Consider the following 24,931-nt stretch of genomic DNA (forward strand, 5'->3'; position numbering starts at 1 on the left):
TTCGCAAATCCGCGCAGTTTTTTCCCCGAGTTACTTATCGGAGCGGCGTCCGCGGTTTTCCACGAAATCCCTAAATACAAGCAGCACATCGACTGTCCTACCAGGAAAATAACATTTTGGACCACTGCTATACTACGCTAAAAAACGCATACCGTGCCAAACTTCATGCAGCACTGCGCTCGTCTGATCACTTTTTAATTCACTTAATACCGACATACAGGCAAGAACTTAAATGCGTGAAGCCTACAGTGAAAACAGTGAAAAAGTGGACCAATGAAGCAAAGATGGAACTTCAAAGCTGTTTAGACTGCACAGACTGGAGTGTCTTTGAAAATTCAGCTGGCAGTCTGGATGAATATACGGACACTGTCACATCCTATATTAGTTTCTGTGAAGAGGTTGGTGTACCAACAAAGTCATTTCACAGTTTCAACAACAACAAGCTGTGGTTCACTGCTAAACTTAAGCAGCTTCGCCAAGCTAAGGAGGACGCATATCAGAGCAGGGACAGGGCCCTGTATAATCGAGCTAGAAACCAGCTGACTAAAAAAAAAATTTACATTGCAAAGAGGAACTATGCAGCAAAGTTGGAAAAACAGTTTAGCGCTAACGACTCAAAATCAGTCTGGCATGCATTCCAATCGCTGACCAATTACAAGCGATGATCCCCCCATGCTGAGAACAATGGCACACTAGCCAACGACTTGAATACCTTCTACTGCAGATTTGAAAAGGACACTTTCACAACCCACACCCACCTGGCCACACAACCGAACACAATCACACTTCTGACTTCTGCGTTAACCATCCATGAACAGGATGTGAGACGCATCTTCAAACAACAAAAGATTAGCAAAGCGGCAGGCCCAGACCATGTGTCCCCATCCTGCCTCAAAGTCTGCACGGACCAGCTCGTGCCAGTCTTCACTCAGATCTTCAATAGATCTCTGGAACTGTGCAAAGTACCATCCTGTTTCAAACACTCCACCATCATTCCACTCCCCAAGAAACCTGCAATCTCGGGTCTAAATGACTACAGGCCTGTCGCCTTGACATTTGTGGTTATGAAGTCCTTTGAACGTCTCGTGCTGGACCACCTCAAGAGCGTTACAGGTCCCCTGCTGGACCCCCTGCAGTTTGCCTGCCGAGCGAACATGTCTGCGTATGATGCAGTCAACAAGGGACTGCACTTCATCCTAAAACACCTCGACAGTGCAGGGACCTACGCGAGGATCCTATTCGTGGACTTCAGCTCAGCGTTCAACACCATCATCCCTGAACTCCTTTCATCCAAGCTTCTCCAGCTCAGCGTCTCACCTGCCATCTTCCAGTGGATTTACAGCTTTCTGACGGGCAGGTGAGGCTGGGGGAGGCCACCTCATCCACACGCAGCATCAGCACTGGGGTGCCCCAAGGTTCTGTCCTCTCTCCACTGCTCTTCTCTCTCTACACGAACGACTGCACCTCAGCGCACCCGACTGTCAAACTCCTGAAGTTTGCAGTTGACACCACTGTCATCTGCCTCATCAAGGACGGTGACGAGTCTGCATATCGACAGGAAGTGGAGCGGCTGGAGCTGTGGTGCGGCTGACACAGCCTGAAGCTGAACACGCTCAAGACTGTAGAGATGATCGTGGACTTCAGGAGGCATCCTTCGCCACTGCTGCCCCTCACGTTGTCCAGCTGCCTTGTGTTAACCGTCGAGACCTTCAAGTTCCTGGGAATTACAGTCTCTCAGGACCTGAAGTGGGCGACCAACATCAACTCCGTCCTCAAAAAGGCCCAGCAGAGGATGTACTTCCTGCGGCTTCTGAGAAAGCACGGCCTGCCACAGGAGCTGCTGAGACAGTTCTACACAGTGGTCATCGAATCAGTCCTGTGTTCTTCCATCACAGTCTGGTTTGGTGCTGCTGCAAAAAAGGACAAACTCCGACTGCAACGGACAATCAAAACTGCTGAAAGGATTGTCGGTACCCCTCTACCCACCCTTGAGGACTTGCACGCTGCCAGAACTAAGACAAGAGCGTGCAAAATCCTCTCGGACCCTCCGCATCCCGGTCACCAGCTCTTCCGGCTCCTTCCCTCAAGTAGGCACTACCGATCAATGCAAACTAGAACTAGCAGACATTCCAACAGCTTCTTCCCTCTTGCAATCAACTTCTTAAACACCTAACCTACAATTCCATTACAACATGCTGGCAATTTTTTTACTTGAGTTTGTTGTCACATTTCTGTGGGGCCAATTATATATTACTCGTGCTCTCACTGTGGTAGTCTCGCCACGCTGCACTATTTGCATATCTGTTGTTGACCAATACTGGCCACTCATGCCAGAGTAGCAGCTGCTCCATTTGCACACTGATTGAGGAGTATCTGCAACATATGCACAATCAACATTGTCCCAGATTATCGCACTACTCGTCACTTTAAACCGCATACACTCCTCGCCCTTTGCACCGGACTATTGCAATATTAGTCATTCGAACTGCTCTAAGTGCTAGAGGACTCTGCATCTTTTTGCACAATTGTCAAAAAAAATAATAATAATGTACCGGCATTACCAGATAACTAGCAACACTTTACTGCTCAGTGACTGTTTTTTTTTTGTCAATGTCTTTATGTCTCAAAAGTGTTCTGTCAATTGACTGTTGTCGTACTAGAGCGGCTCCAACTACCGGAGACAAATTCCTTGTGTGTTTTTTGGACATACTTGGCAAATAAAGATGATTCTGATTTGTGTGTAACTTCCTGTGTACATTTTTTATTATAGCAAGGTGGTTGTTTTATGTGTATGTCACTGCATTCACTTATGTCACTGCATTCACTTATGATATCCACTAGGATGGACATAATAATTCCATCCATCCATTTTCTATAGAGCTTTTCCTCAATAGTTGCGGAACCAATCCCAGCTGACTTTTTGCAAGAAGTGTGTACACACTGGACTTGTCGTGGGTTGATTGCTGGGCACATATGGTGTAGACAACCAAACGTTCACATTTACATTCAGATTAATGGACAATTTAGAGTCTTTAGTGAACCTACCATGCATGTTTTTTAAATGTGGGAGGAAACTGGTGTACCTGGAGAAAATCCACATGAGCACAATTATAACATGCAAATTCTACACATGAAAGCTAGAGCTGAGATTTAAACACAGAACCTCTTGACTGTTAGGCAGATGTTCTAACCACTTGTCTACTGTGCTGCAGGTGACAACAGTTAATTACCGTTTTTTCACGACCATAAAGCGCACTTAAAAGTCTTAAATTTTCTCCAAAATGGGCGGGGCGCCTTATAATGCGGCGCGCCTTATGTGTGCACCGAGTTCCAACATCTATAAATGTTGTGTGATGAGCGCTCCGCCTGACTTTTTTTTCTTTTTAGCATTTCCTGCCGACACGTTGCTTACACAGAGAAAAAGCAGACGTGGCTGAGGACAGGGTAAGGGTGCGTGAAGGAGGAGGCTAAAGCCACGCCCCCAGTAGGTATATAGTGCGGGTATGTGCATTGTGCAAAACAAAATCGGTTTGGCTAAAGACCGAAAATGGCACCTACAAAGAGACACACTTACGAAGCATAGTTTAAGCTGCAAGCTGTCAGTTACGCCGAGGAACATGGGAATCGAGCAGCCGCGAGAGAATTCAAGATAAACGAATCCATGGTTCGCAAGTGGAGGAAGCAGGAAAACGAGCTTCGGCAAGTCAAGAAGACGAAGCTGAGTTTCCGCGGAAACAAGGCGAGGTGGCCCGAGTTGGAAGACCAACTCGAGCAATGGATTAATGATCAAACAACAGCCGGGAGAAGCGTCTCAACAGTCACCATTCGACTGAGGGCAATAACGCTTGCAGAATAAATGAAAATCGAACATTTTCAAGGATTTCCGTCTTGGTGCTTTCGTTTTATGAAACGGAACCATTTATCCATCTGGACAAGGACTACCGTGGCACAGCAATTTCCGGCGGATTACAAGGAAAAGCTGGCCATCTTCCGCTCCTACTGCAGTAAAAAGATTGCCGACAAACACATCCAGCCCAACCACATCACCAACATGGACAAGGTGCCGCTCACTTTGGACATCTCAGTGAACCACACTGTCTAGAAGAAGTGGACCAGCACGATAGCGATACAGACAACGGGGCACGAGAAGTCTGCTTTTACTGTTGTGCTTGGTTGTGGTAATGGACAGAAACTGCCACCTATGGTGATTTTTAAGAGGAAGACGCTGCCGAAAGAAAAGTTTCCAGCCAAAGTCATCGTTAAGGCCATATATACATATATATATATATATATATATATATTCATATATATATATATATATATATATATATTCATATATATATATATATATATATATATATATTCATATATTCATATATATCACCTGCTCATCACCTGTCCAATGCAGTCCCAACAGTGAAGCATGGTGGTGGCAGCATCATGCTGTGGGGGTGTTTTTCAGCTGCAGGGACAGGATGACTGGTTGCAATCGAAGAAAAGATGAATGCGACCAGGTACAGGGATATCCTGGACGAAAACCTTCTCCAGAGTACTCCGGACATCAGAGTGGGCCTAAGGTTCACCTTCCAACAAGACAATGACCCTAAGCACACAGCTATAATACCGAAGGAGTGGTTTCAGAACAACTGTTTGACTGTTCTTGAATGGCCCGGCCAGAAACCTGACTTAAACCCAATTGAGCATCCACCAACGTCCACCAACGTTCACCATCCAACCTGACAGAACTGTAGAGGAATTATTTTATTTTAAAAATAAAATAATTCACACACAAATCCAGGTGTGAAAAACTTGTTCCATGATTCTCGAAAACACTCATGGCTGTATTAGCTCAAAAGGGTGCTTCTACCAAATACTGAGCAAAGGGTCTGAATACTTAATGCTGTGTGATATTTCAGTTTTATTTTTTAATAAATCTGAAAAAATTTCAACAATTCGTTTTTTTTTTTCTGTCAATATGGGTTGCTGTGTGAAGTTAAATGATTTTTGCAAATCGCTGCAATATAACAGAGTGAAATATTTAAGGGGGTCTGAATACTTCCCGTACCCATGGTATATCTTTTTAATGTGTGTGCGTGTGTGTGTGTGTGTATATATATTTTTTATATTTTATATCGCTGAATTTCATCACATCATGTTGTAAGGGAGCAAAATGTAAAAAACAAAATCAGGTGCCAGCATTGTTTGACGGGTGACAAATGTAGAACCTTAGTGCTCTTGTCTAAATTGAGGCTACAGTCCAGCCAGATTTTTAAGTATGTCTGGGGACATATTTTCATAACGTAATGACAGGTTCTGGAAGTCAGTTGTTAGCTCCTTTTTACATAGACGTTAATATTACATTGATAAGCAGTTAGGAAGACGTTAACAGTGGTGCATTGACTGCCTGGTAAAGGGGACAGCTGGAACAACTGAGCGGCTCATTGAAAATGCAGATGCTTCTGACACACCTCCATCGCCGGACGCCAGATTGCTTTATAAACCTTTGAGACGGACCTCGTGTAGATAGCCGACTCAGTTTTATAGAGACTATCTCCACGTGAAGGAGGCTTTTACAATGAGAGGAAGCTGCCATTCTTTCGAGCAGCTGCTTGTCAGCCGACCTCCTGCGGGACTAATGAGCTTCCTCCCGAGCTCCTCAACCTTCTTCTAAAAATACATCTGATTCATCTTGGTTTGACTGGTTGACATGCGAACAAGTTCTCCTAAATTATCTTTGCTGTCAATTAAATCAGAATGTGGTACTTATGTTTTAATAATAGTCATTGTCCAACTAAGGTACTCTACACACATACTTATTTCTCAACTGTTCAGGACTCAGGGTTCAGGGGAGTTTACATGGAGCCTTGTAGTCTGATTAGAATGGTTTAGAAGCACAAATCGAGTGAAAATGCTCCATATAAACACTTTCATCAGAATAAACAGGCTGAATTCAAATGACATTTCATTTGGTTTCATAGTGGTGGAATATTCCTTTTACCAAACTGATCAGAAGTACATTTTCGTCATGTAAATCGGAATGGTGCCGGGCTGCGTTCTGTCTGCGCATGCTCTGTCTTGATGTACAGTAAATGCCCGGATCATGTTTTTAAGTACCTGTAACTTGTTTTTATTAAGCTGTTGCTTTGGTAAAAGTGTAAAAAAAAAATAATAAAAATAAAATCCCACATACTGTGCTAAATAGACTACTGACCTCCATTTCGATAAATCGCGTGACGTTTACGTCGATGTGGGCATGTCATACGGCTGTTGGTGGTGTTTTTAGGGTGATGTGCAGTGCCATTTCTCTCCCAAATATGGTGTGCATTATGGCATCCAAAGAGTTTCATTTTGCTCTCATCAGACCAGACTATATCCCCCAGTATTTAACAGGCTTGTCCAAATGTTATTCAGCAAACTTTAAATGAGCTTTTACTACATGTTTTTTTTTTCTGCAATGGGGTCTTGCATGATGAGCGTGCATACAGCCCATGGAGTCCATTACTCACTGTTTTCCTTGTGAAAACAGTACCTGCTTATTCCAGGTCTTTTTGAAGCTCTCCAAAGGTGGTCCTTGGCTCTTGGACAACTGTTCTGATTATTCTTTGCATTCCTCTGTCAAAAATCTTACGAGGAGCACCTGATCGAGGCAAATTTATGGTGGCATGATTGGCTTTCCACTTACGTATTATGGCCCCAACCGTGCTCACTGGAACATAGAGAAGCTTAGATGCTATCGTTATGTTTTCCATTAATTAATTTACGATGGTCTTGAGCTCTTTGCTCTTACCCATCATGAGATGTGTCTTGGCTCTCACCTTGGCAATGAGACCTTTTTGTAGGCCATCAATTAGGACTGAACCAGCTGATAATAATTTGCGCTGACAAGGGGGTGGATTGCTGTTTGATTATTGATAGATTTTAGGTGTTGGCTTTCCATGCCTTTTTGCACCTCCCTTCATGTGTACAATACCTTTTCCCTGTGTCATTTCACATTTTTACACACAACTTAATTTCTGATCTTATTTGTTCTACTTTCTTTGTATGTATGGATTACTTGGTTTGTTCCCAACATCTGGTGAAATCTTCAGGTCAATAGCACCTTTGGAAGTATATTTAGTGAGAAAAATGGTAACGTATTAAATACTTATTTCAGCCGCTGTAATGTAGACAAATAACCAATCACACTCAAACCTATGGATGATATAGTCTTCAAACCCAACATGTATGTTTTTGGAATGTGGGAGGAAGTGAGAGTACCAAGGCAAAATCCAAACTTGCTGCAGGAAGAATACCATCCAATGATAAAGAAATCTATTTTCCTTAATCAAAGCAACTGTGCACAAGTATCAATATGAACAGATCCTCATTGGCTTAAGTAACTTAAGCAGAGGAATTCTTCATACATCCATCTGGTCCAATGTATCACTCGTCCTCCAGCTGTTTTCTCACAGTCTGTCCAAAATGTGACAACCCTGACTCTTCCTCTGCTTCATCTAGATGCAACAGAGGAGTTTTTCGAGTACGACACAGAGGAGTTCCTGGTGTTCCTGACCCTGCTCATCACAGAGGGACGGACACCGGAATATTCGGTGAAGGGCAGGACCGAGGGGCTGCACTGTCCACCCGCCCAGTCAGCTATGCCCCCTCTTCACAAGCATGAATGCAGCGATAAACTGCCACAGGTATAATAGCTGCAGTCCTACCATGAATTGTGTCTTTTATTTGAAACCTCATAAATGTCCCTTGCTGCTTTTTTATTGATTTTTGAGAACAACCACAATTAATTAAAAAACCCTAAACAAGCCACTTGTCAGAGTCTCTTGGGCCCCATCTGTTTTTTGCACCACTACCTTCCCCCCACATGCCCTCTTTCATAAGTTCTCATGTTGACACAAAATAATGATTACACACACTCTGTCCGTGTAAAAAGTGTCGTCAGGCGCGTCGGACCCGTTCAGAGGTGATCCTGCTCTGGAGGAACAGCATCCCCATCATGATCGAGGTCATGCTCCTGCCCGACTGTTGCTATGGTGACGAGTGCCCACCGAGCGACCCCATCAGTGACCCAGTCATCAAACAAGATGCACTGCTGCTGGAGAGATGGACCTTGCAGCCGGTTCCAAGGCAGTAAGAGCAAACACCGGAGCATGCTTCTATACCATATTTAGTCATATGGTGGCCAGGTGCATTTATGCAATTTTGTTTGGTTAAAATAATATACAGTAATTTCAGGTGGTCCTTAGTTTCATCTCCACATGTGAGGTTTTGAGGTTATAAACTCCTTATAATGAACTATTTTGCATAGCCGGATAAGAATGTCATCACGTGACACAAGAAGGCACCATCAGTTACCACCGTACTGTTTTTAATTAGAATTTAATTTGCAATTTAGACTTTCCTGCGGTGTTACCATAGCTTAGTGATAAACGTAGCTCATTCTCTCTTGTGTAAAAACTTCAAGAATTGAGACAGTCTAATAAGAACTAATAAGTTGCATACAACATGGACGCACACAACATTGTGGCGCAGCCACCTGTCATCTTCTGGAAGGACAACATCTCCATATAGCATGAGATCATTTGTAATACTGCGCAAACAACTCTTTTGCAAGTGCGAGAAACTGTTTACTTTTACATGCAGGTGGTGCTTTTTTGGTTAGCAATGGACTTGAGATGGGCTCAAGCAGTAACTATGCAATGTTGGTATGTGAATGAGCACATCAGTTACCCGAGATAATTACAGTGACTTTTTTTCGAAGGAGAAAAAATGGAGGCAGCTCTTTGAGGGAGCCTAAGTGTCTTAAGTGGATGGCTCACATAGTTAGACTAATTGGAACACAGTGTCTATTAGAGTAGGGGCCAATATATGAGTAAATAATCCCAATGTGGGTATGTATATAGTCACATTTCCACCAAACTGCACAGTTCAGTTCTACCAAGTTTGGATCAAACTGATCAAGCAGGCATTTCCACCCCGGATTTTCGATAACTGCGTCAGCTACATAAATGGTGTGACATCATGCCATACCGAAAAGGCCGCATGCAACTTGCTGGGTAATTACAAGGCGCATGCTGACGGTACTGAAAAACAAGAAACACTGCTTTCAATTAGTCACAATCTAACGTGTTTCTATTGATGCTGTTTATTTTGCTTCCCGTTTACACACACACAAAATTGTTGATTCCCCTCTGTTAATGAAAAAAAAACACGGTGGTCACAGAAATAAATTAAATCTGACAAAAGTAATAATACATGAAAGATTTATGAAAATTAACCAATGAAAATCTTACATTGCTTTTGAGTGAGAGAGGACAGACAGTTGTTTGTTGACTAATAGTTGTGTATTAAGCCTGTACCACTACAACCAGCACCCAAACAAAGGGGTACTAAACAGTAGGTCAGTTCAGGTTAGATATTTTGGGAACCTGTAGAATGGAAATTATACCACACTGAACCAAAGGTTCCAGGAACTTGTTTGTGATACATGTAATTCCAGGAACTCAAAGGTTTCAGTCAGATAATGTACTACCCACCTAGCCTGGCCTTATTTTGGCTCTTGTAAATTACCCTTGAACTAAATCTAGACAAAAGTACCCACGGGCCTAACGCACATTGAGCCGCCAAATGTTTCTTGTGCTGGGGTAAAGTTCCTGTGGTGGAAATGCGCTAAGATGAAACCACACAAAGTCCAGACTAATTTACAAATTATTAAAGATGATGTCATGAATTTAAATGACTTAAAAAACACAATCAGTCTGAGATAAATGGCTTGGCACCCACCGGGTTAATTAGCCTGGAAGATTGGCCCACTTTTCAGCTCGCATTTGTTGAAAGAAATTGTGAACACACATCCCTGAACGGTTTTTCATTAACCTGACACACTGACATATTTCCACCATTTAAATTTGTTTTATTTATTTTTCTTTAGAAGCGGTGACCGTTTCATTGAGGAGAAGACGTTGCTGTTGGCCGTGCGCTCGTACGTTTTCTTCTCACAGCTCAGCGCCTGGCTCAGTGCCTCCCATGGCATCGTCCCCAGAAACATCCTGTACAGGTTGGACTTCACACTTTCCTCAAGATGTTGACACTGGCGAGCATGAAACATGTGTTGACATGAGTGTATTTTTTTATTTAAGATGATCACCTAACAGTGGTGTTTATTCTCTTTCAAACAGAATAAGTGCTGCCGATGAGGACTTGGTGTGGAAGTTCTCACAGCCACCATCCGAACACATATTCCCCGTCCCCAATGTGTCACAGAGTGTTGCGCTGCAAGTCCGTGTCCAGTCGCTGCCCCGCCAGCCCACCTATCCCACCTTGGCCTGCAGCATCCACACTGGCCTGCCCCCACTCTACAGCAAGACCCCCAGCCTCAACCCAAACTTCAATAGCCCTGGTGGGCAGCCCACCCTCCTAAAAATTCAGGAGCCCAACAAAGACAGCCTCCTCCGCAGCGCCAACATATACAGCAAGAGCTCCACCTCTGTGTCGGGCCGCCTTATCAACGGAATGCCCATCCCCAATCTTCCCATCAACAACATTCCCATCAACAGCCTTCCACACACAGCCACGCCACCCCCCTTCAGCAAGAAAAACCAGGACCCCAGTGAAAAACATACATATCAGAACGGAGAGCTCCCGCAGGTTAACATCCCTCAAAGTCAGGACTCCCCACTGTTGCGACGATCCTCACACTCACCCACATCCTCACGCTCCCATTCCCCTTCCCCACTCCCGGGGAAGTGGCTCTACTCGTCCCTCAATGGCTCATCGGACCCCCAGCCATTGGAAGATTATGGGTGCGGCACCAACAGTGGCGACAGGCCAAAAGCACCACTCCCCGAGCCGCTCCGAGCCTTTAAGAGTTTGTCATTGGCTGAGCCTGCTCGCTGCCCCACGCCCCGGTCCGCGGCGAACGAAACCAACCCGCTCATTGGCTCACTGTTACAGGAGAGACAGGAAGTTATAGCCCGCATCGCACAGAGGCTCAACTTCTGCGACCCCACAGCGCCGCCGCTTCCCCCGGCCCTTTTTGCCACGGACAACTCTCCCAAAGCCACGTGGGCCAGTAGCCATGACGACATAGCCGCCAGTAAGACCAAAGAGCCAGCGGTACCGCCCTATGAGTGTGTGGGACATGCTTGGCCCACCCCCTTTCACACACCAACCACCGGCACATCTTTCCACAAGCGGGAGACCTCCCCAAAACCTGCAGTCTGCAGGAAGCTGAAGCTGACCGAGACGAGAGATGGGAGCATAGAGAGGGAGCGAGAGAAAAGCAGCGAGGAGCGAGACGGGTCCCTCATTGCTCAGGCAGTGCACGACATTACTCGACTCATCCAGGAAAGACTGTCTGTCCCCTCGCTGTCGCCCAGCCACAGCAGGTGCGGCAGCCCTCTACACCACACGCACACAACAACAGTCACGCAAACAATACGCACATACTCGCACCCTACACACGTCCCACACACCTCACACGACAGCTACACTAATGGCCACATTCACAGCCACGAACCTAACAGGGGCCTTCATGCCGCTGCCCCATACACGCCTCTTTGCACAAACAAATCTCGGCTCGACCCGGGGACCAATTGCCATTCTCCACGGGCCCAAAATGGTGCCCAATATACACTTGAAGAACCTTCACTCAGAGGCCAGCTGCATGCTGGTCCACGTTTACGAACTCCCACCCAGGAAAAGCTCACAATCAACACAACCAGCAGTCATATTTTCCCTCCCTCCTCGGAGAACGGGCCTGGAAGTGCCCTGCCCTCCAGTCAGACCTGCAAGGGATCCACCTTCAACTGCAACACAATCCAAAACCACAGCAAGCCTCAGTCACCCACACGGGCTGATGCTTCAGCCCAGGATGAGAACCAAACACCTAGACAGTCTACAGAACTGTCTTCCCCTCCTACTGTCCTGGTAAGAGACCCTTGACATGAGCTTTTGCCCATTTCTGTCCTCATGAAAATTCACTTGCAGACTGTCAAGCCCATTTCTGCACTACAGGTGGTGCTATAACCCATAACTGTTAAGGCCATTTTAGCCTGTCAAAGCCCTTAAGAAAGTCATTCTCAAAAGAGGTACAATAACAATGGTGAATTGAGAAAAAAATGGTCATCATACTAGTGGGCTCTTGCACACTCTTCTACTGCATGCCAAATGGGATTGATTCTTTTCCAGGGGAACAAGCACATACTATTTCTGTCACCTGGTCATTTTGGTTCCAAGTGTGTCGTGCTGATACCTTATGGGTGAAGTAAAGCATATTCGTCATCCCCTTGTCATTATAACATTTGAGGATACGATGAACCCCTCTATTAACAGGGGAAAGGGACCAAGGCTTGCCGGGAAGGGGTTAGGGTTCGAGCTAAAATCCACAAGTAACTGACACCCCCCTTGAAGGGTTTGTAATTTATTGTGCCAAAGCTCTGGCCTGAGCACAGAAACTTGGTTCCTCAAAAATCAATGAATAGGAGAATTTGCAAATGCTCACCAGTGAATATGCTGCCGTTCACTATACATGGCCAGTAATTATTTAAAAAAATAAACACACATGCTCATGGTAGCCTACCATGTTTCTGTGCCACAATCTCTACTTTGCTGCACCAGCCCGTTTTCTTGCTACCCTCAATCTTCTCTCAGATAAGGTGTCTCCTTCCTGAGAAGTAATTACAGGAGAGCCTTTTCCTCATCCATTGTTGTTACCATGTCAAATTCTGACTGTTTCGCGGTTTCCAGCAATACTATTTTTAAGTAGAAAAAGCCACATAAAACAAATCCGGTCCAGCATACATAAAACTGTGACTTGTGTGGAAGAAAATTGGAAACACAAAGAAATGTACTATTTGTGCCTCTGCCAGGCAGAACAAAAGTGGTAATAAAAGATGATGCATGGTACTTGAGAACATGCTTTCAAAGACGATGCCGGTTTATTGCCAGATGCTTTAACCTCTCCTTCCCTCATTCTCCAGCGAACTCATGGACCCTGTCCCTTGGGACCCTGCAACGGCTGGAGGAAGCAGAATCGCCACTCGTTAGACGCCACGGCAACCAAGGCCTTCCATCCCTGCACGGGCCTGCCCCTGCTCTCCAGCCCTGTACGAAAACACACACACATACACACAGTAATGCGCTTCTGGCAAATGTTTGAATGACTCAACACACATACACACAGACCTTTTAGCCGTGATGTAGCGTCAGTAGTTCCAGCGTATGCGTGTGTCATAACGCCACGCTCAGTAGCCATCTGTGACGTTACTAACAATGCAATCATCATGAAGGAGACTTTGAAGTATCTGGCAGAACTACTGAGTAGCTAGCGGATCACACACACACTCACACTCAGTCAGTGTGATTCACCCATACCTCTCAAACTGAAGTAGCCATGAGTCACATTGCAACGATCCTCCATCTCACTTACACCTAATCACTAAAATGCACACACATACAGGGAACGCAGCTGTATTTGTATGAAATCATACTTATGGCAGCATACTTATGTAGAATGTCCTGTGTGTCTGGGAGGTTCCACAGAGGAAAAACCAATCTGGCTACTTTGACCTGGACACCTCTCTGGTTGGCTATAAAGGCTTACCCTGGGCCTCTGGGAAAAGGTACTCCTCTGATCTTTACTTTTAACACTTGAGTGCATATTTTCTTCTAATGTGTAGCTACTCAATGTATTTAGGCATGTACACAATGTGTCAAGACATCTTCAAATTGGCATCTTGGATGTCACCGTGGACCAAAATGTGTTGGTCTTTGTCTGTCCTCGTCCTTCACTAGTTCTAAAGCCGTGCTGAACGTCTGAGATCTGGCAAATTCCTCTCAAAATTCCTCAGAACACAACTTTGCGAGCTCAGCAGCAACTGCCTACTCAGTGCATGTGGGTGGTGTGCTCTGTGCCACTTTTTATGGAGCAGCTACTTGCAAAGTGTATTCTGCAAGGTTGAAATCAGTCAACATTGTGCATTAGTCTCGTCATAAAGGCACATTTACTTGTATGGCTTTCTCTTGACTTTTATTTGATTGTTCAGGTGTATTATGCAACCCCAATTCCAATGAAGTTGAGCGTGGAATTGGGGTTGTAGCTTTTGGCTGTAAATATTTGGCTGGAGAGCGTTTCAATTAACTACTACGAATCAATGAATGAGGTTCTTTCATGTCAGAAATTTGGGCCCAGCATGTGTTTCACCTCATCACCTTAAAATTCCTTGACGTAGTGGACAGGTCAATCAAGGTTGTGTGTGTCTGTGCGTGCGTGCGTGTGTGTGTTTTAAACCCTCAGGGTGTGCCCTAAGGGAGACGAGTACACAGATGACTCTCCGCAGCTGTTCAGTGCAAGTGCTCCACCTGCCAGTCTCAGTCTACTTGGAAACTTTGAGGTACACCACTATATCGCTATAACTCAATTAATTCATTAAAGACAATTGACAATTTAAAACAATGTCAATTTAAAGAAAAATGCATCCAAACTAATCGGGAGACGTTTTATCATGCAACAAGACAATGACCCAAAACACACTGCCAACACAACAAAGGACTACATCAGAGGAAAAGGTTTTAAACAGGCCAGGTCAATCACCAGACCTTAACCCAATAGAGTAGGCATTTTACCTACATTTCAAATGAAGAATACAACAGTCTGGTGAAGTCAATGGGTCCCAGGCTTGATGCAGTTATGGCAAGTAAGGGTTATGCCACCAAATATTAAATGTTATTCACTTTAAGTTAATTTAATCGTCTGTTCCAATACTTTTGCTTCCTTGAAAAGTGAGTGGCTTCAAACAAATGGTGCTCTGTCCTGTGTCCTGTTTAACACATCTCGATGTAAATACCATGAAATGAAAATCGGAATTCTCAACTTTTGTTTCATAGCCATCTTTTAATCTTAGACCCAAATGTCTTCAGTATACAACAGAAAAGAAAATGACCTTGCCATTCCAATACTTTTGGAGGGGCTTGTATGTCTGCATCATAGTGGTGCTTGTGCCCCTTTTAACCTCTTAATATTAGGCTTTTTCAAGTTGTCACAGGTCCATCTCGTACGATTCGCAGACATTCACCAAACATGCTACAGTGGTTTAACTTCTAAATGCATTGCAGTACCATGGTTTGCCAGCTCAACAATAAGAAATTACGAAATGACTTCTAAATGCATTGTAGTGCCATGGTTTGCCAGCTCAACAATAAGAAATTACGCATTTCTATTTGGACCCACATTTAACTTTAGGGGGCTGTGTGGTAGTCTTACCTTAACCTGTGCAGCTTTTTGGAAACTGTTCTGGTCCTTATGGTAGATAATGTATGCATACATGAAATACACAGACCGGTTGCATGCATTCAAACGCCTCCCATATGACTCTACTCAGCCAATCATATACAGTACAGAAGCAGCAACAGCTTTGCGAGTCAAGCAAGTGGGTTTGTGTGAGGCAGAAATGCGGTGAGGATATGGGCATGGAATCTGTAGTGTAAATCCAGCCATTTTGTACTTTTTGGGACTAGATAAATGGTGTGTGTGATTGATATGACGATTAATGCTGTTTTCAAAATGGACTCTTGTCAGGAGTGTGTGTTGAACTACCGTCTGGAGCCTTTAGGGACGGTGGAGGGTTTCACGGCCGAAGTTGGCGCCAGTGGGTCCTTCTGCCCCAGTCACCTGACCTTACCCGTGGACGTGTCATTCTATAGCGTTTCAGATGACAACGCCCCCTCACCTTATATGGTAAAAACGGCACTGTCGATTTGTATATGTACAGTACTGTTGCAATTTGTTTTAATATTTAGAAGAATATAGAGTAGTGAATTTTTGCCTCATATATATCATGACAATAAAAGCATTTCTTTTGGAGTCATAAAATATCAACCGTACCGCAAAGGAATCTTGCTCTGGATCGTTCACAGGGTGTCATCAACCTGGAGTCCCTGGGGAAAAGGGGCTACCGAGTACCTCCATCAGGAACCATTCAAGTGGTAATGGCATCGTTTTAAATATTTTTGAAAGAATAGATTTCCATTTAACATCAGTATCATCTCTACAAAGCAATGTTCTTAGCAAGTAAGGTGAAGACCCCAAGTTGTTACATCAAAGCCTTTGTTATGATCACACACTAGTTGGACTAAAGTAGTGTACAGCTTAAGAAACCTGTTAATCACCTAACACTTATTTAGACCTGTTCTAAATAAGACCTTTGGACAATTGTATGCTTTCCCAGCATAGTGGGAATATTTTGTAGAGGTACATTTTCTGCTCCCACAGCACAAAACAAGTTCCAAAAAGGCATGCTTGGATTAATTTGGTGTGGGACAAGTGAGTCAAACACCTTTGGAATGAACTAGAACAAATATTGTAAGCCAACAAGCCCTCTCTCTGGTCCACACATTCCCTCAGACACACTCTCTAACATCTTGTAGAAAGTCTTCCCAGATGAGTGGAACTGTTGTAACATCAAAAGGCATGCAAACCAGCTTAATTTTTCTTCCATTTCCACTTCCTTTAGGTGCAATGACTAAGCCCCTAAGTGTATTTGTTGCCCTGAAATAATATTGCAGCATGTAGTCAGATGCTGTGTGATTTATGAATCACACGTTCTCCGCTCACCACAGACCTTATTCAACCCGAACAAGACGGTGGTAAAGATGTTTGTGGTGATGTACGACCTACAAGCCATGCCAGCTGGAAACCAGACCTTCCTACGCCAGAGGACATTCTCCGTCCCTGTCAGGCGAGACTCGAACCATCAGATCAACAGGAAGCCCCTCCCTTTGGGCCAGGCACGCACTCTGCGCTACCTCGTTCATCTGAGGTGAGGAGCCTTTTCTAAATAAGATCTCATAGAATATTATGCCTTATTAATTATCACTTATTAAACATTACACAAAACTCCATCCATCCATCTTCTATACTGCTTATGCACCGTTCACACCGGATGCGTTTTGGGCATTTGACGCAGCGTGATTACAGAGTAAGTCAATGCAGTTCGCACGAATGGATGCGAATCCGTGCCGGGCGGCGCTATTGACGTGGCACGAGTGGTGCGGGCACGCGAAAATTCGCCTCCTTCGTCGGTTCACTCTGAGTTGGGAGAGTTCAACTACAAGAGACATTCGCATGGTGACAGCCAATTAGCGTCGATAATGGACCATGTCACACACAGTGTCCTGTACAGTTGTTGAGTAGAGGAAAATGGAGGAGTTGATTATTGCAGTCTGTGGGCACCCTGAGCTGTTTGACACGACATGTTATGTGTACCGGGACCGAGCAAGAAAGGAGCAATCTTGGAAAATTGTGAAGGAAGAAAGCTGGCATACCCGGTAAGTGTATTTATTCATTTACTTGTTTACACCTGTTGAACTGTGAACCAAGATAGCAATAGCAGTATCCAAAACTTTAGCACAACCACCGGCCACATTTAGATTTAATTTCATAGGGTACAATTGTACTACTTGTAAAAGCAATTATGGTATGCTTTTCACAATGAGTAGTACTGTATTCCGTACTTTTCCTTTTGGGTTATTTTTTATTTTTTTTGTCTGGGCTCCATATTCATTATAACTGGTTTGGGTTTAACTACTTATCTATTATTGATTCTTGTCTACTATGTTCCTGTATTTTATTGTTAATGTATTCATTTTATATTGTTGTTTTAACTCAGTGTAGGTGACATTAAGTTACATGAAAGGCGCCCAAAATAAAATGCATTATTGATATAATTAAAAAGTATAACCTTTACAAACTGCTTTGACTCACAAAATGTTATTTCCATCTTATACAGGAAAATGTAAAAGCTGCGTAGGAATAGAGAAGGAGATTGAGTTGCATCTTCTCTGTCTCCTGAAGGAGCGTACAAACGCTCCTCCACCTTGAGCTCACTGCGAAGATACGCTGTTCATGACAAGCATGGAAGGAATGGAAACGTGTGGAAGGAATATATAAAAATTTCTAATTCATAAATTAATGTAGGAACAGAGCACATTTACTCTAAATTTGGACCAACTGGATGAATAATGTCTGGGTGGCAATCTTTTTCAGAAAGGATTCAGGCTTTTATACTTTTTTTGTTTGTTTGTTTTTTGTTTGTTTTTTGTTGAAGATGGATGGTTAGTTGGGGTATTTTTTTATTTATTTATTTTTCTCTCAGAATAAATCCACTTTATGTTACAAATGTTTGTCTTTTACATTGTTCAGACAAAAAGAATGATTACAAACGTAAACAACCTTATTTAAGGCCTTACCTTATGTCATGTCGTTGTTAGGTTTATTTCAGTATGGGGGGGGGGTGTTACAGTCCAAAGGATGTTGAAATAACTACATCATGACCGTACATCATAAATATATTAAATGCAGTACATCAAACAAATACATAAAACGTTTTGCTCGTGGTTGTAGTATTTTATTGATCGAGCTTTATATTTGTGGTTTAGAAAATAAGCATATATTCGGGTAACCTTAAATAATGTTATGTACACAGTTCATAGATGTGTACAACTGTTGATCAGATAATCTGATCGATCCGACCTCATTTGTGCCATTCCTTTCATCAATCCATTGCTTTTTACAATTTGGCAGCATGTAGTTATTTTAACATCATTTTTAATACATTTATTAGCACTGTAGTAACCCTGCAGTGTTTGACTCAGTAGATATAGTGAATATTAATTTATTGTGACACCGATTAATATTGACACAAAACTGCCACTCACTGGATACAAATGGACAGGTGCTCTGCAGCTGACATGCAACGCCTCTAGTTTGTAGGGAAATCCAGGGACCGAGTCGAGCCAACATGTCATCAAACTGGGCACAGGTTAACCTTATGTAGCACAGTGAGCTGCAGTCATCCAGAAGCCGCTCCTGGAGAAGGCGGTGAAATTCACCAAGCTGCGTGCACCTCTGGATGGCATTGTGGACCCAAGCATGATGGCGTTTGTTATTCCAAAGACATTTGGCCTTCGACAGTAAGTGCAGAGCCACAGTACAGGTCAACTCGTCGTCCATTGCTGCTCGTCTATGACAGGAGGAAATGCTGTCTTCGCCTCACGGAGGAGAAGCCCCTCCTCTTCCACGTTTACATGAAGCAAATGCGCATTTGACGTTTATTTCTTACACCCGCAATCAAACTCAAGCGAGGGACGCGAGGCGAAGCGAACTTTCGCGTTCGGTGTGAACACAGCATTATTCTTACCAAAGCCGTGGGTGAGCTGGAGGCTATCCCAGCTGATAGCAGCCAATCGCAGGGCACATATTGACAAACAACCATTCACACTCCCATACACACCTACTAAAAGATAAAAATAAAATTTATAGCTGTGTAGTTAATGCAAAAATTTTTATCTTAGCTTTCTTCCCCACTAGGTTCCAGAGCTCCAAGTCTGGGAAGATCTACCTCCACAGGGACATCCGTCTTCTGTTTTCTAGGAAGTCCATGGAGGTGGACAGCGGTGCTGCCTACGAGCTACAGTCATTCACCGAGTCCCCCATCGACCCGCCATTCTCGTCCCGTTGCTGACTCGCAACTAACTCCCTGAACCCCTCACCCGTCCTCCCTCTTCCGCCTGCCAGGCCATACCCGCACCTCCATGTCAGTCATGAGTCTTTGTGTCAGCCTTTGACTAGTATTGGAAGAGAAATAGAAGGACAGCAGATGATGGAGTGCACCCCTGTGTGGGACGCTTGTTAGAATGGAATTCTCTGTTGACGTGCATGAACTTTGTTCTGACTCACAGCTGGAGTGTGCAGGGTTTTGAGGTCATGCTATAAAATGCCTTACAACATTTAAAAGGTAATTATTGAGTTTTGTGTATTCCTCCCCACCTCCTCCTGCATCAGGCAGGAGAGTTGAAACCAATGATTGTCCACAGGACCAGTTGGACTCTCACCTCTACGCAGTTTGTGCTCCAGTCCCCAAACTAGAATGTTGATTTGGACCTCATTGTGACTTAATGAATACATGTTGAATCTCAGTTACTTGACAAATGCAATACTTGGCCTTTTGAATGAGGGAAAAAAAATCTAGGCTTGTTGGCTTGAAGCTTGTTTGACGGTAAATTAAGCCTAATTTTGATTCAATAGCCCCTTTTGCCTTGCCTGTATAAGCCGGCATTTGTATGCCTTTTATTTAATGTCCCACTTCACTGGGTTTTGTGTAAAAGGTGGTTAGATGCCTTCTGTTATGATTCTGATGCAACAAATTTGCAGAATCTCTGTAAAAGAGGCTAATGCCTGCCAAACTTGGAACGGCAGCGGCTGCGTCGCGTATTAGAGGAAGTGGGTTGGAGCGGAGCCCCCCCCCCCCCCACCACCACCACCACACACACATCGTCACTTCCTATACCCCACCTCAAAAAAGGACCACCGAAGAAGTCCACCATGCAATCACACTGAATTCAAGTGAACTCATGAAATCTTAAATGCACTGTGGATTTGTTTGTTTTTTTCCCCTTGTCCAAACTGGAAAAAGAAAGCGAAAAATAATTGTCATACTTCTTTTTGTACTGTTACAAAAACCAATTTATTGGAAGTGTTGCAATAGAGTAAGAGTAACCTTAGTTTTAAGTGTTTACTTTCAGTTTACCTAACCATCCTGTTTATTTAATATTTAAATTAATATTTCAGTTGTTATTTGTGATGTCTGTCATGCCAAGATGGTTTAGTGTAAACTGTATATCATAATATTTTTGACATTAATATTCAAATCTGAAAAAAATATATCTATCTTCTAAAGCAATCGTTAAATCTGCTCTCTGTCTCTTATTCTTTTCAATAGCATTCAGAAATCTGAAAGACGTAGTTATAACGTTGCTTTTTCAACTTTTGAACTGGTACACCAAATATGTGCACACATACTTGAGCTGTGATAGATCTTTCTACAACACTAAATCTCAACTCTGTGATAAAAATGTAATCCATCCATTTTCTTTACCATTTATCCTCACTATGGTCACGGGCTGCTGGAGCCTATCCCAGCTATCTTCGGGCGGGAGGGGGACACCCTGAACCGGTCGCCAGGCAATCGCAGGGCACAAAGAAACAAACAAACATTCACACCTACGGGCAATTTAGAATTTCCAACCAACCTACCACGCATGTTTTTGGAATGTGGGAGGAAACCGGAGTGCCCGGAAAAACCCACGCAGGCAGGGGGAGAACATGCAAACTCCACACAGGCGGGGCCGGGATTTCAACCCCGGTCCCAGGAACTGTGAGGCAGATGTGCTAACCAGTCACCGTGCTGGCAAAATGTTTTATTGAACTGTTAATTCCACTTTAATGAATCAGTTAAATACTGTACTTAAATCATCCACCCACAAGCTCATTTTCAAAAGGAGAAAATCAGCTCTTACAAATTTAGGCAAAAGATCTTATTAAAAAGATAATGGACCAGACATATGTTCTATTAAATCACATTATTACTGAAGTGATTAATTAGGGGGTGGGGGTGGCATTGGGTCCGTGCGGCCTCCAGGTGGCCGGTTTTTGGGCGTCTCGGTGGGGCCAGTGGACCGCCCTGGGTCCCTTGGTGTGGGATGCGTCCTGTCCACCGGGCTGCTCTGAGGTGGACTCTTGGGCATGACCCCGCCTATTGATTGAGTGGGTGGGGTCCTAAGCCCTCCGTGGTGCAGGCACAGCAATTACAGGACATTTCTGACGATCATTGTGCATGCGAAACTGTGTCAATTTACTTGCATATGTCCACAGACACACACCCCTGGGACTTATTCGCTGTGTGTGGGGCCAGTCACTCATTGCGACAACTAACTTATGACTATGCGAATTGCTGGGTTGGGTATCAACTCACTCACACTCTGGTCTTATAGAGGTTTATAATTTACCTAGCCACTCCCACCACACTTCAGTTGTACAGCCCGTTTCACAACCCTTGTCCTGCATGCTTCCTCTCCTATCTTTGTCCTGTCCTTCCCTCACAGAGTGTAGCACTACTGCCCTATACAACACTCATATCTAATGTACCTAGTGTTCTCGGGATATAAGGATTTACTTTCCTCATCTTGTTTACAGCTAGTGCTTTGTCTTTTGTTGTCGTCTTTTCTTACGCCCCTCTAGAAACCTTGTTCTGTTCGACTGATCGACTGATTCTCAATAAATATCAATTAAAATACTAAGAAACCACAGTGGCAGCTTAAAAAGTCCACTTTGACACAGTAAAACTGTTCGGCATAAAAGGGATAGAGGTCCTCCTTTCTCCTTGACCTAACAGCCGAACAGGACCAAAAAAAATAATAAAAGGACTTCATCGGGGGGAAAAGTGGAAGGTGGAAGACTGGCCAAGTCAATCACTGGACCTTAACCAAATAGAACATGCATTTTACCTCCTGAAGAGGAGAGTGACGGGAGAAACCCCTAGAAACAAGAACTGAAAGAGGCTACAGTAAAGGCCTGGAAAAGCATTTCAAATTAAGAATGCAACAGAGTGGTGAAGTCAATGGGTCACAGGGTTGATGCAGTTATTGCAAGTAAGGGATATGCCGCCAAGTATGAAATGAAAGCTAGAATTCTGAACTTTTGTTTCATATTCATCTTTTGATCTGAAACTCAAATGTCTTCAGTCGACGACAAAAACAAAAGGATTGACCTTGCTGTTCCAATACTTTTGGAGGGGGACCTTTTATTTATTTATTTATATTTATATTACTGCGGCACGGTGGAACGACTGGTTAGCACATCTGCCTCACAGTTCTGAGGACCGGGAGTTTGCAAGTTCTCCCCGTGCCTTTGTGCGTTTTCTCCGGACACTCCAGTTTCCTCCCACATCCCAGAAACATGCGTGGTAGGTTGATTGAAGACTCTAAATTGCCCGTAGGTGTGAATGTGAGTGCAGATGGTTGTTTGTTTAGATGTGCCCTGCGATTGGCTAACGACCAGGTCAGGGTGTACCCCGCCTCTCGCCCAAAGATCGCTGGGATAGGCTCCAGCACGCCCGTGACCCTAGTGAGGACAAGGAATATTACAACCCCAATTCCAATGAAGTTGGGACGTTGTGTTAAACATAAATAAAAACAGAATACAATGATTTGTAAATCATGTTCAACCTATATTTAATTGAATACACTACGAAGACAAGATATTTAATGTTCAAACTGATAAACTTTATTGTTTTTAGCAAATAATCATTAACTTGGAATTTTATGGCTGCAACACGTTCCCAAAAAACTGGGACATGTTGCAAAAAAGACTGAGAAAGTTGAGGAATGCTCATCAAACACCTGTTTGGAAAATCCCACAGGTGAACAGGCTAATTGGGAACAGGTGGGTGCCATGATTGGGTATAAAAGGAGCTTCCCTGATTTGCTCAGTCATTCACAAGCAAAGATGGGGTGAGGTTCCCCTCTTTGTGAACAAATTGCGTGAGAAAATTGTCGAACAGTTTAAGGACAATGTTCCTCAATGTACAATTGCAAGGAATTTAGGGATTTCATCATCTACGGTCCATAATATCATCAAAAGGTTCAGAGAATCTGGAGAAATCATTGCATATAAGCGGCAAGGCCGAAAACCAACATTGAATGCCCGTGACCTTTGATCCCTCAGGCGGCACTGCATCAAAAACCGACATTAATGTGTGTAGGATATCACCACATGGGTTCAGGAACACTTCAGAAAACCACTGTCAGTAAATACAGTTCGGCGCTACATCCGTAAGAGCAAGTTGAAACTCTACTATGCAAAGCAAAAGCCTTATCAACAACACCCAGAAACGCCGCCGGCTTCTCTGGGCCCGAGCTCATCTAAGATGGACTGATGCAAAGTGGAAAAGTGTTATGTGGTCCGACGAGTCCACATTTCAAATTGTTTTTGATAATTGTGGACGTCGTGTCCTCCGGGCCAAAGAGGAAAAGAACCATCCGGACTGTTATGGATGCAAAGTTCAAAAGCCAGCATCTGTGATGGTATGGGGCTGTGTTAGTACCAATGGGATGGGTAACGTATACATCTGTGAAGGCACCATTAATGCTGAAAGGTACATACAGGTTTTGGAGAAACATATGCTGCCATCCAAGCAACGTCTTCTTCATGGACACCCCTGATTATTTCAGCAAGACAATGCCAAACCACATTCTGCACTGGTTACAACAGTGTGGCTTTCTAGTAAAGGAGTGCGGGTACTAGACTGGCCTGTCTGCAGTCCAGACCTGTCTCCTATTGAAAATGTGTGCCACATTATGAAGCGTAAAATACGACAACGGAGACCCCGGACTGTTGGAACAGCGGAGGCTGTACATCAAGCAATAATGGGAAAGAACTCCACCTATAAAGCTTCAACAATTATTGTCCTCAGTTCCCAAATGTTTATTGAATGTTGTTAAAAGAAAAGGTGATGTAACACAGTGGTAAACGTGACTCTGTCCCATCTTTTTTGGAACCTGTATTGTTTTTGCTAAAACAATACAGTTAATCAGTTTGAACATTAAATATCTTGTCTTTATAGTGTATTCAATTAAATATAGGTTGAACATGATTTGCAAGTCATTTTGTTCTGTTTTTATTTATGTTTAACACAACGTCCCAACTTCATTGGAATTGGGGTTGTATTATATGAGGTGTGTCAGAAAGGTTCCAGGACTGGTAACATTTCAAACCCACAACGAGTTTTCCCCTTGTGGGCCAGGCGATCAACCAACACGTCATCAAGCAGTACAAAATTAGCAGACGGATTCCCATTTCTCTTACAGGCTTTTGAATACTTATTGGGCAATGTGATGAGCAGCCATATAAAGCAACATTTTGATGACTAAAGTCTTGATACTTTATCAATCCCCCCGGTGAAATTCAGGAAATGTATACTTTGTAAAGACAGTAATTAAATGATTATTAAATAATATTTTTAATGTGCGTACACTGTGTCCTGCTTTTTGGTCTCAAGCAGCAGCACATGCACCCAACAGCTGACGGGTCACTTTTTTA

General features: G+C 43.6%; 1 protein-coding gene across 3 annotated transcripts in view; it reads left to right on the forward strand.

Moving 5' to 3' along the window:
* Positions 1-24,859, forward strand: part of atosa (atos homolog A) — a 59,914-nt gene extending 35,055 nt beyond the window's left edge. The window contains exons 2-12 of one of the 3 annotated variants that reach the window (XM_061765699.1): positions 7,498-7,682; positions 7,931-8,127; positions 9,929-10,054; positions 10,176-11,925; positions 12,978-13,103; positions 13,531-13,619; positions 14,294-14,390; positions 15,575-15,733; positions 15,913-15,981; positions 16,615-16,814; positions 19,364-24,859. In XM_061765699.1, the coding sequence (XP_061621683.1) occupies positions 7,498-7,682; positions 7,931-8,127; positions 9,929-10,054; positions 10,176-11,925; positions 12,978-13,103; positions 13,531-13,619; positions 14,294-14,390; positions 15,575-15,733; positions 15,913-15,981; positions 16,615-16,814; positions 19,364-19,517 (3,152 nt within the window). In that variant the 3' untranslated portion in view covers positions 19,518-24,859. The remainder of the gene's footprint in view (positions 1-7,497; positions 7,683-7,930; positions 8,128-9,928; positions 10,055-10,175; positions 11,926-12,977; positions 13,104-13,530; positions 13,620-14,293; positions 14,391-15,574; positions 15,734-15,912; positions 15,982-16,614; positions 16,815-19,363) is intronic. The other 2 variants (XM_061765701.1, XM_061765702.1) reach the window with 2 other exon arrangements.
* Positions 24,860-24,931: the final 72 nt, after the last annotated feature.

The sequence above is a fragment of the Phyllopteryx taeniolatus genome, chromosome 2 (assembly GCF_024500385.1).
Source record: "Phyllopteryx taeniolatus isolate TA_2022b chromosome 2, UOR_Ptae_1.2, whole genome shotgun sequence".
Taxonomy (NCBI): Eukaryota; Metazoa; Chordata; class Actinopteri; order Syngnathiformes; family Syngnathidae; genus Phyllopteryx; species Phyllopteryx taeniolatus.